At 35.0% G+C, this 19,879-nt stretch overlaps 1 protein-coding gene across 3 annotated transcripts; it reads right to left on the bottom strand.

Annotated features, from left to right (window-relative positions):
- Positions 1-352: 352 nt before the first annotated feature.
- On the bottom strand, positions 353-18,790 carry LOC110738365 (protein LNK2-like). Of its 3 annotated transcripts, XR_002514604.1 has the most exons (10): positions 18,447-18,787; positions 12,062-12,353; positions 11,440-11,575; positions 9,293-9,605; positions 9,110-9,196; positions 5,365-6,081; positions 4,978-5,129; positions 1,658-2,048; positions 1,376-1,560; positions 353-1,290 (listed from the first exon to the last, which is right to left on the bottom strand). XR_002514604.1 is itself a non-coding variant. In XM_021918744.1 (9 exons), exons 1-8 carry the CDS (start codon positions 18,468-18,470, stop codon positions 1,700-1,702), a joined length of 2,064 nt encoding a protein of 687 aa, XP_021774436.1. In that variant the 5' UTR covers positions 18,471-18,790; the 3' UTR covers positions 1,003-1,560; positions 1,658-1,699. The 3 variants fall into 3 exon arrangements, 2 of the variants coding, with proteins under 2 accessions (XP_021774436.1, XP_021774434.1); XM_021918744.1 differs by having other exon boundaries at positions 1,003-1,560; positions 12,068-12,353; positions 18,447-18,790; XM_021918742.1 differs by having other exon boundaries at positions 1,003-1,560.
- Positions 18,791-19,879: the final 1,089 nt, after the last annotated feature.

Below are 19,879 nucleotides of genomic sequence, written 5' to 3'. Positions count from 1 at the left end.
GAGCATTTACAAGATCAAATCCAGAACCTTGAGATCCAAAAATACATCTAACTTGGTAAAAAGTATAATGCAGAAGACATCATATTAACCTTATTGAAAGAGTAAGACCCAGATCTGCCCAGCTAAACTAGAAAATCGATGATCATATATATAAATAAAAAATAATATAAAAAAAAAAAGAAAAAAAAAATTATATATATATATATATATATATATATATATATATATATATATATATATATATATATATATATATATATATATATATATATATATATACCATGGATTTTAGGGAAAGACCACAAAGAATTATGAAGTAACCCTATAAAGGAAAACAAAGGGAAACAAAACAATCCAAACTTATAAACTCAATAAATTATTATTTCGATCAGTATAAATGTATAATCTATCTGTTGGTCTTTCCCAGGGACAGTGTTCGGACATGATTTTTCCAAGTAAGTCTCCACCCTAAACAGTAAACATAAAACACACCCCTAAAGGTCCTCATGACAGTCCCCCAACCTGTCTATCTCTAACATCTACAAAACTCCAAGTCGATTGCCATTATACTCCAAGGTTGAGAATAATTGTCACAGATTAGGCTTTAAAATGAAGCACAAACTTTGACCAGCAGACACCATATGCAGAAGAGAAAACCTCAAGTTTAAAACAAAGACACCTCACTGAAAGCTTAAGGACACCTAAATCAAGTAATCAACTATGCCCAACAATCCATCCTTCGCACAATGGTTTATGGTTAAACTTGCCTTTTGGATTTGAGCAAAATTCAAGAGACATCTTAACAAAATTTTTGATAATATATATTTTAATCTGAATTCGCCAGCCAACATAATTCCCTTACAATTGCTGCCAGTCAATTTTTATGAAAGGTATGGGTGAAGAGAATAAGAAAAAGGGTATACTAGGAAACATGTTAGCAGTTCTCAAGGGCTACGTAACAGCACCTCTTTTTTGGGGAGGAGGGGAGGAAGGAGGCTTCCGTTTGATTGAAATGCCAAAGGTGACATTAGTTACTGTTTGGTATTACAGGTCTAAAGTAGCATAGAAGAAATTTTTTCCAACCAGCACACTTATTACGAAACTTCAGTTTTATGGTGGGATAAGAAGTAGGTACAACAATCTTGCATGATATAAGAACTGACATTTGCAAGTACTTGCATACCTGTCAGTCTTCTGTGATGGAACTCATGAAAGGCTGTACCTCACAGCACTCATACTGAGTACCATGATAAACCTAAATGGTGATAAAGATCATACTGAAAAATCCACCTGGGCAGTTTAACTAATTTATTAGGTATCAACAATCTATATAAATCATACATATCATTACCAAGACTGAGCGTGGACTTACTACCATGAAGTCAGGTAGCTTCATTTGAAACATAGCAATGCCCACAAGCAATCATCGGCAATAATGATGTTTTGAAAGATAGAGATGACTAGGTAGATATACTGGCTTAAGTTACTTAGACAGATGGCTCTGTCAGCAGCAAGGAATTTATAACCTCCATGACATGCGCCTTGCAATGACCAAGTTGGCTGACAAACAAAGAAAACCACCCAATTACAAGTAATCCGGTAGATCAACTTACACATGCAAATTTATTAACCATTAAGAGATAAAGGAAGGAATTACCCTTATCATCCTGATTAAAATCTCAACAATAGCCAACAAAGTTCAGTCTGCATGCTCTGCTGTTGTTTGTTCTATTGGTGGATTTATGCTCATCTCATTTAGGGAAACGTCATTTGATACATCTCCCTCATTGGAATCCACAAAATCATGAAGACTTTTTGATCCACGTGGATAGAGAATATATTCATTTTCGGAGTTCTTGGGCAACAAACCAATTGGCTTGCTGCTTGGAGCAGGTGGTTCTGGTTCAGTTGAGACTTTTGTTGATGTGGATGACTCTGGTGTCTCAGCATACCTGCTTGACAGCTTGAGAGGCCGATGAAAGAGCAAATGAGCCACAGCTCGGTCAATATGGTTGGTCTCAGTCTCCACATTTGCATTTCCAACAAATCTGAAATTAAACGTACAGAAATATGGATGAGGTTAAAATTTAATTCATAATAAAAAATAAAAAAATAAATCACAGTGAAGCATCTCTCTTTATATTAAACAAAAAAGCAGTAGTTCTAATATATAATGTCAATAAAATCTGAATAAAACAGTCTTTGGCTTAAACGCTAAAAGAATTCTGATAGTAAAAAGATTGAACCACATCCATACACCAGGCCAATGTCTATCAGTCAATTACCATGGTTATGCATTTCCTTTCCTTAGAAAAGTTCTTTTGGATAGATAGGGGCAAAAATTTAAACAAACAATAATAAATCTAGCCAGGGACTAACTGTAAAGGTCCAGTATATCTTACATAGCTCACGGAGTAAATTGCACACTTGTTGCTCATATAAAAAGCAACGTATTAAGATAAACACAGAACGGTACTCAAAAGCTATTCTATCTGGGCATGAAATTAGATATCAGATGTCAAAGGTGATACATATTATAGTAAAGTGGTCCACTCAATGTACTACAAGAATACATCAGAATGCAAGAAAAAAATGCCTAAATACCTCTTAAGATTCCAAAATCGTACCAGTAATTAGAATTTTTACCAAAATCTACCCTAGATCATAACTTTTTCCAAATAATCACAATCCTTTTGAAAAGAACCTGTCCGTTAAATAACTAAGGCCATGTTTAGTTCACCTTATTTTTACTTATTTCATAAAATATAAGTTCAGATCAGATAAAAAAAATAAGTTCAGACACACTTTATCGTCTTATGTGCAATTTTTATCGCTAAATATCTTTAATTTCGTAATGAAAAAATTGTGAAAATTACATCGTACACATAAGGTCAAAATTTGGTCAAATCAGACAATCAGATCACATCACACCAGATAAGATCAAATCAGACCGCATCAGATCAGATAAGCAAAAATAAGGTGAATTAAACAAGCCCTAAATACCGAGAAAGCAAAAACAATTCCAATTATGGAACAAACTTCTTATTCTATAATGATGTCTTAATATCACCATTGGTCGGTCTAAATAGTATAGTATATTAGAGACAACAAACTAATACACTCTCCGTGTTTTAATAAGTGTTACACTTTGACTTTTTTCACTGTTCACATAATGGTTTAGACTTTATTAATTTACTAATATATAAAAAAAAAACAAATGTTATGGTATCATACACTTGTTGGATTCGTTATAATGTATACTTTCATAATATCAATTTTCCTATAATTTTACTAGCATATAATTAGATAATTTAATGGTCAAAATCGTATCACAACATTCGTGTTTGGTCAAAGTGTAACACTTATTAAAACACGGAGGGAGTATAACTATTTAAGGAGGTTTAAAAGTGCAAAAATATTATTCGACCATGGTAATTAAAACCTATTGCATCCACAATGTGACAGTTGGAGGTTCATGCAATCTTAGACAACAAGATATGGAATTTACAAAAAATGTACTGCCTCTGTTTCAATTTATTTGCAATATTTACCATAAATGGATACTACAAAATATTGCAACAAATGTTCTCTTTACTTTTTTGTTTATCAATTCTTTATATTTCTCTCCTCATCACATGCAATTAATTTATTTTCTCCCCATTTACCACTCAAAAACAAATTTTACCTATATGTTGGTAAATATCACATCGTTGCAAATAAAATGAAACGGAGGTAGTATGATATTTTAGTATAAGTTCCCCACTTACCTAGAAAACAAGATATCCAAAAGGATTACCTTCATTGTCAATATGAATAGACTATTACATGAATATTTAATAAAATTTATCCTTGACATATTTGTATACACCTTTGAGCATCCTAAACATATTTGTTATTGTGTGTCAACATTATCAGCATAGCTTTCTGTGATTTGATCAATGGAAATAACGTAATTTACCTGATTCATTATTAAACTTTTCAATCAATCAAAGCCTTAATCCCATAAGTGGGGTTGGCTAAATGAACCAAAAGTGATTATTCCGTATAGTCATCCACAAAAATCTTCCTCCTCCATCCCTTACGATCAAATGCTACATATCCATATGCTTCATATCCTTCCTAACTCCTTCCAACCAAGTCTATTTCGATCTCTTTCTACCTCATTTAACCTCTCCATGATCTCACTCTTCCACTCTTCGTACCGGAGACCTTGGCTCTCCGTCTTATATACCCAAACCAACGCAAGTGATTTTCCCTTAGTTTATCTGCAATGCCTGCGACACCCATATTCTTGCGAATAACTTCATTTCTAATTCTATCTTTTATAGTGTTCCCGCACATCTATCTTAACATGCGTATTTCCATAACCTCCCATCTTTCGAATATGCTACTTCTTAAAAGCTCAACATTAAACACCATAGAGCAACATTGGTCTTATGGCAGTCTTAGAGAATTTCCCCTTCAACTGTAAAGGAATGCTTCGTTCACATAATACTCTCGTGGCCGCTCTTCATTTAAGCCACCCCGACTTAATCCTGTGGGCCACGTCTTGATCAATGACACCATTTTTCTAGATGATCGACCCAAGATATTTAAAACACTCACTCATAGTCAAATCCTTTCCTTCCAAACTCACTACATCATCACTTGTCCCCCTCCGTGTACCAAACGGCATACCAAATATTCAGTCTTACTCCGACTTAGCTTAAACCCTCTAGATTCCAACCTTTGCCTCTAATTTCATTATTAAACTTTTAGCCTGAGAAAGTAGTTTGACCTAGGTTCAAATCAGACATCTTTGAGTTGCAAATCATTCTTTTCATTTTCATTTTTTAAAAAATAGTTATAAATCTCGCTGTTTTTTTTATCCAGTTCTAGCACAATTCAATAATATGAAGCTATAGCCCATAGCTTTGATAAATATGAACCATATAACAATTAGAAAAATATAAAATCATATAGGTTTAACTTCCTAACCTGTCATGATTGCTTGTCTCTTCCTTTGCAATATCAGGCTCAAAAGTGCTGCTCTTTTTACTGCTAGTATAACTAACATAGAGTCTTCGTGTTGCACTATGAGCCAATCGATATAAGCTATCTCTTATACACAGCCTTATCTTCATATCCAACTGCATAATAAGAAGGAGCTTCCTTCAGATTTACTTCACATTATGCAGAAAACAAATGCAATTAATTTGCATCATTTTATCAGAATACTATAATATAAATACAAAAATAGGGGAAATAGGCATTTCTAACTCGCGCAAAACATATAATTGAGTCCAGTGTAATTTCCAGCATATTTGGGATGACTCAAAAAACTACCAAATTTCATGAATCAAGGGGAGAATAACATGGACGTACTCTTGATACAATATCTTGAAGTTGGTAGAGAACTGTGTCCTCTGCTGAATAGTCGTCGATGTTGGAAATCATACTAGAATCATCCCCTTTGTTTGGGGAACCAGGATCATAGCAAGGTACAATGCTTAAGATATCATCGACTTCAAGGTCAGAGTTTTCCATATGACGGACAGGATCCTCTAGGCAGCTCTTACGAGATCGGGAGTAATCCCCACTTGAAGCTTGGTGACCTAACCGCTGCTGTTGTTTCTGTATAGCAAGCATTGCTCGCATTTGCTGACGCCGCCTCAGTTTTTCAATCTTCTCTTGGGGTGTCATTTTCGTGTGTTTTGTTGAAGTCCCAAGACTCCCAACAGGTTTGTTAATTACATCTCCAGGACTTACTTCAGAACTTGACAAAATAGACTGATTTTCATCTTCTGTATGTTTCAGCATGCGCAAGGCTGGATTACTGGTGAAATTCCCACAAGCATAAGGAGCACCATATGGGGTTGAGAAATTTTGGTATGAAAAAGGCCTAAATTCCTGGGACAACTGATGTTGAACAGGGACTGAGACCGAATGATTTTCTACTGTACTTGGAGCACATTGGCGACTGAACTGTGGAGCATTTGTTGCAGATGATGGCCAATTGTCATATACATCCTGCAGTAGTCTGGAATCAGTTAATCTATCAGTTGCCAGCTCATATTTTGACTGAGTTTCAGACCATTTTTCCTGTAGGAAAGACAAAGAAACATCAGTGGAGAGGACATAATTCTTACCTATTGCAGTTAAGAAATTCATACATTGTAATCATGATGACATATTGAAGATAGCATTAGGAGGATACATCTTGCAACAAATTTCAAGGAACACAGTTTACAACAGAAAGTAAAGTTATCAATGAGACTTATCTCTGCTTTTAGTTTTATAATCAGAGGCCATGTAAGAATTTAGATGCCAAACAATGTAGTTCTATCTCTATTCACCAAGTAAAAGCTTTAGGGTCTTCTCTTAGGGATTCAAAATCCAGAGATTTAAATATAAATATACAGAGTCTCATCATCAAAGGAAATACAGCTTGTGCGTCATTAGCTTCTATGTATTGGAATATAGATATGATTCTATCTCAAATTGTCGCACTTTTACAATATAATCAATTCTATTACCTATAGGGTATGACTAACAAAATGGTAGATTATACCATCCATTTGGCTCATCATACCAGACCTATTGTTAAGTTGTTAGTCTTAATAATTTTCCTTTCCTAATCTAACCCATAAAAATGCTCTAAGTAATTTCTTGCTTGATTAAAATAATATTCTTATGTTTTTTTTCCTTCCAATAAAAGAATATTTTTAATTGTAAGGAAATTATTCAAGGTGGATGGGAAGATTGTCCAGGTTTCTGAGGTCTTCCTCTGGAATCTATAATTCAAAAGGATGGAAAATTAGATGTAGATGTAGCTCATAGGATCAAAGCAGATTGGTTGGAAAATTGCGATAGGGTTTTTATGTGATCCCTACATGCCTCTTAGATGGGTATATTCTACCGAACGGCAATAAGGCCTACTTTGTTATATGGTACAATATGTTGGTTGTAAAGCATTGCCACGTGCATAAGATGAATGTGGCAGAGATGCGTCTGTTGCGATGGATATGTGGCCATACAAGAATAGATCGGTTGAGCAATAAGATAGTTAGGAAGAAAGAAGGGGTTACACCGATTACGTACAAGATGAGGGAGAATCGCTTAAGGTGGTTTGGTCATATAAGGAGTCCAAGTGAGGCTCCAGTAAGGAGACTCAAACAGTTGCAAAGGGTTGGGATCACGAGGGGTAGGGGAAGGGAAAACCTGAGAAAACATGGAAGAGGGTGTAGAGAGTGACATGAGTGCTTTGGGGATTAAGGAATCATGAGAAAATTCACTTCAACGACGTGTCATGATCCATATATACTTTTGTTTATGTTATCTTAGTATTTTCTTGTATTATTTTACTCAATTCGTGTTATACAAACTTTGTTGATTTCCTTTGCTTAAGTTTTCTCAAACCATTATGTTTTTTACTCACACGTTTTTACCACTCCTTTAAAACTTCTTCAATTTTATTCTTGGTACTCTTATAAAACTCTCTTAAATTTTACTTAGATGCACTTTCTTTTTCTTACTTTACACACTTATCAAACTATTTCAAATGGTCATCTTGTTATGTCCTTTTCTCTTTGTCAGACGGTTCCTTATGACGATTCATGTTAGACGACCCCAAATAATTTTGGGACTAAGGCTTTGTTGTTGGTTGTTACAAGGAAATTATTCAAGGTAACTCATAATGGTTCCAACCCTGGGTGTTTTTCTAAAATAATGCTAAAGTGCCAAAATCTCTCCCAACGAATCTTAATTGTAAGAGAATTATGATTTCATTCATTGAAAAGATTAAGAATCATTAATAGTGAGCCTTTATGACAAATCATATCAACGTCAAACCATACTCCATTAACAAAACTATAGTTCCATTACAAGGAAGATTACTGTGGAACAGACTTTGGCACTTGAGTCGTTTTGGAAACTCCCAATAAATCAGGGTTATTTTGGAAAAACACCATAAGTTCAGGGTTACCTCATTTAGTTCCCTCATTAACTGTCCCGGACAATAAAGACATTAGTCTGCCAACAAGGAAAACAAAGATGTTATTGGAAAGGCAAGACAGCCTCAACAGGTATAAATTACTAATTCAATTTCACAATACTAGACAAAGAACAAGCTACTGATGACTTACATAAATTTTCACAAAGTGAAGCTCCTCCAACAAAAAGAACAATTTGAATTTTGTAAACCATCCTCAAATTTCAAATGAAATAGTCTAAAAAGATATGAGTGGGGGCAAAAAAGCATAGTCATTTCTTTAACCTTAAAAATAAAACAATGATACCAAGCACAAAAATTATCATAATACTAGAACTAAGCTTCAGGGTGTAAAGAAAAGTCTGTGGATTTTAACTGTCTCTTTAACCACCAATAGAATAAAAAGTCTCAACCATTCTCTAAGCTCCCTGGACTCTTTATGACATTCAGATTTTCAACAATGATATTGGGAGTCATACAAATGAAAATAATTTGGCTTGACATATCACCCTCTATACCAGTCCCTACAAACATCCGAAAGCATCACCAACCACTGCACATGTATGGCAGTTTGATTGGAAATGTGAAATGTGCGTCAATATAACAATCACCCTTTCTCTACCACCTATCTGCTCTAACCAACTCTATATGAAATGTCTGATTTAGGGGAAATCCTTCACCTGAGATCTGGTTTTGACTTTTGAATATTATTGACAGATTTAGACTGTTAAGAAAATGACAAATCCCATTGGAATTAAATGATTTCTTTGCAGGGTAAGTGTTTTTCTAAATCTATTATAGTATTTCATCTCATGCAGCTGAGATATGGTTTTGAAAGAATAAGAGTTACAGACATTCTTCGTATTAGACAACAACTGATCTAGTTGATGTTAATTGGTTCGTGTGCAGGACCAATATATATCAGGCATTCAGACCGATCATAGATTCATAGTATTTCACTTTATGCAGCTTTTACAGTGTTTACCATCTCAACCTCAATGATGTAACAATCTAACTAGGGTGAATGGCCAAAATCCATTGTCATTTCTTTACACACATTTGGCACAAATTCAGCAAGAAAGCATACAATAAAGAAAAACATACTCCGTATATGAATTCTTCAATAAGAAAATGTTTTACCTTTACTGTGGGATTGTTTGGAGAAGCAATATTTTCAGCGGCAGTATGAGAGTCAATTGGTGTCTTTAGAGTGATGCCCAAACCTATCTGTATAGTATAGTGACCAATTACAGCATTCTATAATAAACCCTGTGGAATGTGAAGAATAATTACAATCAGTTTGACACTAATAACGGGTTGTACCTTTTCCTCAACCAAGCCAGTAGTATCCACAGCATAATCTTTATGTTCCAGATGTCTATCGATGGTACGTCGAGGGCAAGGTGAGATGCTGCCGGCCTTTCGGCAGCCAGTTGTTACAGAGGAATCTTCATTGTGCAAATATTCTGGATTTATTTCAATGTTAGTAGCGGCGCTTCCTAATGCTCCGAATTCCCAATGTGTCGAGCGTAGAGCTGCAGATGAGGATTTAGCTGCCCCACTTAAGAGATCCTTAGGTGATGACCATAGTTCATCTGTGCTTCCAAGACTTGTGCTTCCATCTAGGTCATCGTTGCTGCAATATCATCACTTGTGAGAATACTTTGTTAGATGGATATTTATCACAAAATTACAGAATTTTGTTTTCTCCACCATAAAGATTTAATCAGAAAGGGCTTCAAATTTTGTTGTGCAACAGAATGAATGCATAGGCGTAAGTCAAGAACAAAATGTCATGCACATATGGAAGATAAAACCAAATAAGTACAAATGACTATATAAACAAATAAAGACAAGAAGCCCTAATTTAGGGCGTGCTACAGCAAATTATTAGGTATCTGATGCTCTGTACCAAACATTCCCAATCTATCTAAGCCCAATGTTAAAATCTATCCTTTTCTAACTCCCACCGGCCAGCTTAACAGCTACTATTTCCTATATGTATGCCTAAGCCTAAGCTTAAGAATTAAGACCTTAAGAGTAGAGTTTCGCTGCATGCAAAGGTTGGTGAAGCTGCTACACTTCATAGTCCCACTTTACAATGATTTCTGACAACACTCTTTATTTCCAAAGCTAGGCTATTGAATAATGAACCCCTTAGCCTTATCCATGGCATCAATTATGTTACTTGAGGATGACTCTCTATTTATCCACCAATCTAAGAACCATATATAGCAGAGGTCACATGTAACTTGAAATTTTAGTTGGATAATTGTACGGTGGTGTTGGTAACCGAATTTGAGATGTTGGAATTGGGCAATTATGAGGTGGTGTTGCGAGCAGTTTGAGTGAGGCAGCGTGCTGGAAATTTGCAAAGGGTGAATAAAAGGGTAGTGAAGGGGGGTGAAGTCGATGGTATAGTTGGCAAGTAGGTGAAGGAAACAATAATGTGGTTTTGAGGTGAGTGGGGGCTATGTGGTGCTTGTTAATGGTAGGGATTAAATTAAGGCATGGTGGAGCATGGGGTTCAATTGGTTACGATTAAGGGATAATGGGGGTTAATTAGTTCTACTTATAGTTTTAAGAGTCAATTTGGGTGATTAGGGATAATGGGTGGCTATGAGAGTATAATTAGGAACTATGGGATTATGTTAGAACCCCTCTATCCCCAATTGAAAATTCCATTTCACTTAAAAAACTTGTCCTTAAATAAAAGTCTCACTTCACATTTCACCTCTATCTAGGTTATTTTTTCACCTTTAATCAACCAAAACCCATTAACTTCTTTTTCTATTCACTTTTAATCAATCAAACCCCACTATCTTGTATTTTTTATTTTTTTTATTCACCTTTAATAACCAAACCCTAATATATCTTATTATTTTATTCACTTTCCTAAAAATGTGTGCAAAAGGCAAATGGGACTTTAATTTGGGGACAATGGAGTAATGTTTTTCACTTAGAATTGGTTTTGGGAATAGTGGTACTACTTTGGGGTGGTTTATGATGTAAAAGCCCTTAATACTATGACCACGGGATCCATGTTGTCTTTACTAGATATGAAAAAAATAGTATTCAAATAGTGAATGAGTGAGTTCAAACAAAGAGAATATTGGACAACAAAATATAATCTTAAAATTATTGGATCTTTACCAATTATCTTCAGGAAGATCAGACACCTCATTTCAATGTGAATGTTAACCATTGTTGAACAGATTTTTCATAATTGTTTTGCTCATTTGTAGAGGAATGTCTATATCACAAATTCTCTCTAAATTAGTTTAGTGTTTCTTTCATATATAGAACAGCACAGAGACATGCACACAACACACATACAAAGACTAGACTTGTAAACTGGGTAAGTAATTTACATTGAGTTTTCCCATAGAACAAGGACAATCTAGACCATCATAGCCATGCATACATACGTACAACCAAAATCCAGCAGGAGCAAGGACATTTTTTATTACCTGAATATCCTATCAAGATCATCAAAACTTCCAATGCTTGCCCAACTGTTGCCTACAAGATCACCAAGCTCTTTATCCTCATGATGAATTTGGGAACTTTGAGAAACACCACCTAGCTGAATTTTCTTAGCTCCAACTACAAGGAAAACATTATTTTTCTATAATCAGAGATAGTGTATTAGATTATATTTGTGAAAACTAAGATCAGCACAATTTCTGTTTTAAGGGATGGCAAAGGGATAAAATAAAATAAAATTAATAATAATAATAATAATAATAATAATAAGCTAAGATATTATGAATAAAGAATTAGCAGAGGTACATTAAGAAAGTACCAAGTGTCAGGAAATTTTTTATCACAAGAAGACACCTGGCATTGGCTCATGGATTTTTTTTTTTTTTTTTTACAAGTGCCTAAATACTCAAGTTTCTTACTTCATATGACAATAGAATTTTCAGATACAAAATTACATAGTAAATCTTGTCAAACCAGCAACCTCATTGTGTTATTACATACATAAAAAAAATTGCCAAAGGGTTGAAGAGATGATAGCCCTAATGGACCTATCATTTCCAACCACCATCACAGTACTACTGATGAAATACTATAATACATTAATACCTATACCACTGTCATCAGATTTTGAAGCACTGAATGAAGGCAAATCGAGTTGAGAATCCACAACTTCTCCTGAAGCAGACAAACCATCATTCTTATCTCTTTTACATCCGTCTATAAACAACTTAGAGGTAGATGCGTTTTTTTCAACAGCCTCACTTTTAGAATTCTTCTCAGTCAATGTTTTTTGGTCATTATCACCAGAATCTGACAAAACTTTTTTCTCAATATCTTCTGGATAAGGCACAATGTGATCATCAGCTTCCCTACCTTCACCCCATATAATATTTGCAAGCTGAAAATACATTAGAGCAATCAATTAGTCCTACGGCATTAATTGGAGAAAAGAAAACGATAGCTTACAGCAGCAATTTCAATCCATAACTGAAAAGAGAAAGCTTAATCATGTCATGATGAGGAAGACTTTCTATTCCTTCCTACACAAAATAATGGCCAAAAAAAAGTTTGTGCCTGGTATTTTGAATAATCCTAATATGGCGTTTTCTTTGAATAGACTCATAGACATGTTGTAACTTTTTAAGAAATTCCTTAATGTACAGCATCAGCATCACATGCATCAACACTATTTAATTTTATGAGATTACTATTGCTAGGCGACAACTTAAGTAATGAGAGTCAGATTAGCAATCTCAACCCATAACAATGAGGTTACTTCCAAGAGTTCCAACTCACCCTTGCACAATCAGATTAATGAGCCAAGTTCAAAAAGATCCGAAGACAAAGAATTGTGAATCATTGACACCTCTGGAAATGAACTTCTCAGAAATCAGAAAGTACATTGTAAGTTTCATAAAGTTTCATTGATTGCAAGTCGTAATCATCATGCTAACCTCTCATTCCTTACATATAAACATTGGTTCCACCCAAAGTTCATAGAACAATTCTACCAAATGCGAAAAAACAATATATTGCTAATATCATCCTCACAAGCCCTCCAGAAAAAATGTCATGACTTTGGATTCCCAACAAATAGGTAGCATCATGAGATTAATGAAAACAAGTGACTCTATGAGATCATGAGTACTCTACTAACATGGTATTTGGTGCAGTCATTGTCCTTTGAAAGTTTAACTCCACCATTAGCTTTATGTCATGTAAAGTGGTTTTGTGGTAATGGAGAGATTTTTTTTTTTTTTTTTAAGTGATGGAGAGATAAATTTAGTTTACACTAGTTTATACTAGTGTGTGTGTGTGTGTGTGTGTGTGTGTGTGTGTGTGTATAGAGCAAATTGTAAGGTAACTAAAGTTTCATACATAAACTCATTCGTTAAGAACAAGTAATGAATAACGATAACCGAGATAATGAATATTGAGCACTCCATCATACATAGTACATACCACAACACCCATTTTGGCCAAAGGTTATGCTTAAAGATCTTGTCACTACCACACTCTTTTTATGATGACAAACTAAAAGAACAGATAGTGAGAAGACACTAAGGCACATGCCAGATACTCAAGAGCTTCACTGGATGAGTAGTCATCCTTGTATCAAGCAAGAAAATAAAGTCCTTAAATATGGAAGAAAACATTAGAGTAAAAAATTTCTCTACCTAAGGAACATGCTGAGTATCAAATCAGAAAACAAATCCAAAAAGGCCCACAATGCCAAGAAAACAAATCTATAGATAATGGAAGTGCAAAGGACAGTACAGTAGCCATCGATCCATATAGAATACAAAATTAAAGAAATAGCCTAAAGGATATTTTTCACAAGAATTGTTAGAAAGAACTATAAGACAAGGCCCTAAACAAAGCACCCAGTCCACCCATCTAACTTGTGAATTTGTGATGGAAACTGCAAAGAACAATAACATAAACTGTGACAGGGCATGACGTTAAAAAGAGAGATTATTACAGAAAGGACAGGAGAATTAGCATGGCTGCTTCCCAACCCTGCTTAAGCCTCACAAGCCCACAGCTGGCAAGGGGGGAAAGAGAGAGAGAGAACATACCTTCAAGAGCTTATATTGAATGAGTAATAACTTAAAGAACATGTGAAAGTAGCAACATGAAGACCTAAACGACAGATTTCTATAACAAAATAAACCCATGTTCTAAACAAATTTTAAAAGATGGCAAGAAACATAGCTAAGACTACGTCGCAGAGTCTAACTGATACATGAGCATCCTTGAAACCTATGCTTTATGTTGATATGAACCGATAGGTAGCATTTTTATCGCATCACTAACTGTCCAAGAGTTCGGTTAAATAGACCTAAACCACAATAGAGGCATTACCAATATGCATGAGGAACATGTATAATATGATAGCCCTATTAACTAAACAGGGGGTTGTAAGACAACCTACAGCTGCAAAGAATGCTTTCCCTGAGTCAAAGAGAACATGAGTTTTTGAGAAGCATTAGGGGATGGATAGATTACATTATTTGATTTTATTATATTTTACCTCCGTTTATTAGATTTAAAAGACCATCTAGACTTGTCAGATATTATACACGATGGATTCTGACTCTTAATCAACTTATGCCACACACTACAAGCCATAGCCAGGGATATACAGTGTAATTTTCTTTAAAAAGTACAGTGAAAATTTCATCAGGGAGTAATTCAGGGTGTACAACATTGGAGGGGACTAGGGATTTGCAGACTAAAGAGCTACTCAACTCAAGCGAGAGGAGGGGGAGAGGGTTTTATTGCACAGGCTCGTGGCTTGTGGCCATTCATTACTTTACTAGACACAAGCCTACTGCATGACATGAAGTATGGGCAAGCTACAAAAACTCTATTCCACAAGAAGTCCCATCATTTCAAAGTGGAATTTTCATATACACTTCACTTAGATCATATATAAATTTTTTCATACTGCTTTAAAAGGATAGGTGGAAGATTGGTTGGCAAGTATGATGAAAATACACAAAAACCAATCAATGTATATCTCAGTAAGGTAAATAGAAAGGCTTAAAATGAGCTTAAATGCGCAAATTTGTAATAACTATTCTATTTGGGTTTTTTTTCCGGATAAACTTAAGCAAGATATAACGAAAACATGTCCCACTCAATTTCAAAGGTAAGCCACAATATTCCAAGTGAAACAATAGTTGCAGACTTGCAGAATTACCAAATGCAAGCAAAAAGATCAAACCAACTATAATGCTTATGAAATATAAGTTGATAGTTTTATGTGAAGAGAAGCATTTCTTCTTCAATTTCAACAAATAATCTGACTTCTACATGTAGCATAATTAAGAAACTATTTAGTTGGCTAAGCTCCTAAGCCACGAAATTATTGCAAATTAATAAAAACAAATATATTATACTACATCTATTTCAATTTATTTGCAACATTTACTATCAATGGATACTACAAATAATTTGCAACTAGGGATGGCAATTCCATCTGAGTTCAAATCGAATCCGAAGAAAAAAATCCGATCCGCATCCGCTTAAAAATAGTCCGAATCCGAATTCGATAAAATAGATCCGAAGGCGGATCGGACTTTGACCTTGCGCAAAGTCCGACCGAGTCCGACCCGAGTGTCTGAGTTCGAGAGTATGAGGATATGCTTTATAACTTGGGACAATTGTTTACTTGTTTGTAGCAAATTTTTGTTATGTAACTTAATTCATAATTTAGATATTTTATGTTTAGACTTTACTCGGTATGACAATCCAAGCAATTATAGGTATATCACACATTAAAAAAAAAAAGTATTCGGATCATTCGGAGGTCCGAATAAACTGACCGGATTCGGATCCTAAAATTACGAGTCGGATCGGACTCAGACTCGGATTTTTCGGACTCGGATTCAGGGTCCGTTTACTAAATCCGACCCGAATCCGATCCGTTGCCATTCCTATTTGCAACAAATGTTTTCTTTCCTTTTTACTTGTCATTTCTTTCAATCTCTCTCCTCATCACATGCAACTTTATTTTCTCCCACCATTAACCACTCAAAATAAATTTTACTTAGATGTTGGTGAATGTCACATCTTTGCAAATAAATTGAAATGGAGGTAGTATAAATACATGTTGATCCAATTCTATGGCCTGTTTCATACTCCCGAAGTCCTTGATCATTTTTCAAGTGTGATAAAAAGCTGATTAATATTAGAGTTGTGATGATATTGTGAAGTGACATCCAGTATGGAATTGGTAAGGTAATATAGCCAATATTACTAATTTGAGTTTGACAAATAACATTCCATATTACAATAGTATTGTAGGACCTATATTCTGGATCAAAAGGAATCAGAATAACAATTTTTTTTTATTTTTGGCTGGAGGGAGAATCATAACCGTCGTAGATTAGCCCTGAATCCTCTTCAGATTTTTCAGAAACGGAGGATGAAGTCGTTGCTAGCCTTCCATGTGAAGGTGGTCCAATTGCTAGGAAGCTTCCATAAAGTTCTTCCCCCCCCCCCCCCCCCGGTATACAGACACTTATTTTAAAAGTCTAGAAATAACCATAGCCAAATATGCAGTTGCCCCAAACTAAAAGCCCGATTGGAATGCTAGTTGGGCCAAAGTTGAAGTGCATCTCAGTCAACATCCTATGACTGGACTTGCAGCAACTGAATTTACTGCTGCTTAATTAAGAACATTTAGTTCAAGACAACAACAACAACAACAAAATTACCACTTATCATATTTAGCAAGTTCGAACTTCAGTGACTCCCAATTTGAGGATCAAAATCTTCTGAGAACAAATCCATCATCCATAATGAAGTTGATCTTAGAATGACAAAGAGTTTGCTTTTTCAGGAAAGACCTATAGGCAGAATATGAAGATCTAAGTGCCCAAGGCAATAAAAGTTCTTAGCTGTTCCTCATGCTGGATAGAGGAGAAGGTTGAAAAAGTTCGAGGAAGAGATAATAAGAGATGAACACCAGCTACTGATGAAAGATTGTATCTTTTTGCATCAGAGAATATTTGGCCAATTCAATGATATAGTAATAGGTAACAATGGTTTTTAATAGTAAGGATAAAGTTGCATACATATAAAGATGGCTTATGTCTACACAAAGCGCACCACAAAAAAGCCAAGCACAGATAATAATAGCACGTCACAGACAAGCACACCCACCACATAACTGTGCAAGTCAAGCCTAGCCAATGCAGCACATAAGTGTGCATGTCAGGCAGTGTATGAGTGTCATGCCTCATTACTCAACCACAATCTTTTAGAAAAGCAAATGTGCAGCAAGAACAAACACAATGGGCAGGCCGTGCCAGGGTTGACTATTTGAAGATTGTGGCATAAAGTGGCCCGTAGCTTTTGGGCCAGGCCAAGCCAACCCCAGGCCGGGCCTGCCTGAGGCACGGCCCAATCTACGTATAGATCTTCTCACATACTGCAATACATATATGACATTATAGGTTCGCCGAAAATATGCCAATGTTCTTTTCACTGTATGGTGTTTTAGCTAGTTCGTATGTTCATAGTCAGATTTTTTACAACAGCAAATCTAGTTGCCACACTTTCCTTAGCCAGAATCTAATGCACAACGGTCACAGCCAAAAATCATGGAATGTCAAAACAGGGCATATTGGTATTGGATTACCTACTTACATGTCATAAGCATGTGAATCTATGAGAAATGAGAATTTTCTGATAATGATAAACTAATTTTATAATCCACAAATTCCACAAATAATAAATTAACACATAAAATAGAATTTATATCATAGCAATCCAGAAAATACTATTCCGTACTTCAGTCAATTGCAATATCCAGCAATTCCTTCAATTTTACTCAACATCACCTCAAAAAATTAAAAAGTAAATGTAACATGTAATTTGATACTCGTACCAAAAATATTCTCATTACTCTATGAATATTATGCTAGAAAAAATTTTAATAAATAAATTTAAGTAAATATTCAGAGTTACTAAATTTAATACATTACGGAGTCAAAATTTACTAGTACTCGTATAATTATACAAATATTAACAGATATACTCCGTCAACAAAATTAATCAAATTCCACAGAAATTTCGCCAAATTTCGTATAAAATTCATGTATGACTCCGCAAATTACATGAAATTTATAAAAGAAAAAATCATAGTAAACCGTAAACTAAGCAAATATAATATTGTCAATCAATTTTAAACAAAATCTGCCTCAAAAATTGTTTTAAAAAATCCACAAAAATTTCTGGCACTTTTTTCGTGTAAAGTTCACAAATAAATCCACAAATATAATGATTTTATTTTTAAAAAAATGAAAATTAGCAAGAATACGCTCAGCTCAACAAAATTTAACCAAAATCCACAGAAATTCCGCAAAATTCTCGACTAAATTTCACATTTAATTTCACAACAAACAATTCAAAATTAATAATAAAAAAGAAAATACAACTTAAATTAATTCGTAAAATTTAAAATTTAAAAAATAAATACCTCTTGGTCGTCCCAATCAAACATCTTCAGAATATGAAAGCTTAACCCATCCTCTTCACAATCACCTCAAAACAAATCCACCATTACTCCAAATTCAACCTCAGATCAACAATTTCAACTAAAAAGGAAGCAGAAAAATTGAGAACCAGAAAAAAATGTCGCAAATTGCAGAAACCTAAAATGAATAATAATTAAGCACAAGTTGTTCCGACAAACGTCAGGCAGAAAACAGGAGAGAGAAAGAAAGAGAAATACTGGAAGTTTATGTGATTGTATTTGAGTAATAGAGAGAGAAAGTGATTGATTGACACGTGTAAGGGAAATTTGGCGGAGGAGAGAGAGCGTATCTAAATTAGTGGTTTAGAGGAGGTTTCTAGATCTATTCCTTGCCTTTCATTGGTTGGGCAATAGTGCCCAAGTATTTTATATTTGTGGGTTCCAATTCCAAATTGCTAATTTTTGACGCGTATATTCTGGTTTACTAGATTTTGATTTTCTGTTAACCACGTCAGATTTGGGACGTTTTTCCAAACTAAGCTTAGTTTGGTAAATATTTACCAAAGTAGACGCGTGGCAAAAGTATTTACCAAACTAAGCTTCTAGGGTAAAACGCTGTCTCGGTCAGCGTTTTATTCTGGAATATTTTTTTAAAAAAAATTCAGTTGGTAAAACGCTGTCCCAGACAGCGTTTTACCTTGTGTTTAATTTTTTTTTAAATTCGTAGTTTATTATAGGTAAAAGGAGGAAAAAAAAACAAGGTAGCACATAAGACGCTGACCCAGGCAGCGTCTTATACCGTTTAATGAAACGCTGTCCGGGACAGCGTTTCATGCGTGAAGAGAAACGCTGTCCGAGACAGCGTTTCATGCGCGTATATACATTCGCAGCAGCAGAAGAAACAGAACACACCAACAACAACAAAAACGCACTCCATTCCCTCCTCCCTCTCACACTAAACCACCAAGGCTGTCCCCATCACCGGTGCTGTCGCCGCCCCCACCGCCACCTTGCTGCCGCCGCCACCTTGCTGCCGCCGCCACCTTGCTGCTGCCTTGCTTTCTCTCACACTCTTCCACTCAATTTCTTGGTAAAACCCTAAACTCAATCTTGTGTAATTGCTCTAAGTTGTGGTGAATTCATGTCAATTTTATGAAATTGTTGCTAATTATTAATGAAAATGTGGTACATTGTTGATAATTATTGATGGTGATGTGGTACATTGTTGATGAAATTGTTCATGACATTGGTGAAGTTGTTGATGGTGAAAATGTTGAAATTGTTAATGGTTGAAATTGGTGAGAAGAGATGAAATTGTTGAAATTATTGAAATAGTTTAGGTTAAAATTGTTCATAAAATTGTTGAAAGTGTTCATGAAATTGTTGAAATTGTTCATGCAATTGTTGAAATTGTTGAAATTTTTGAAAGTGGTGAA

Source organism: Chenopodium quinoa, unplaced genomic scaffold, assembly GCF_001683475.1.
Source record: "Chenopodium quinoa cultivar QQ74 unplaced genomic scaffold, ASM168347v1, whole genome shotgun sequence".
NCBI lineage: Eukaryota > Viridiplantae > Streptophyta > Magnoliopsida > Caryophyllales > Amaranthaceae > Chenopodium > Chenopodium quinoa.
The sequence above is the reverse complement of the archived record's forward strand: the minus strand, read 5'-3'. Positions and strand labels throughout refer to the sequence as shown.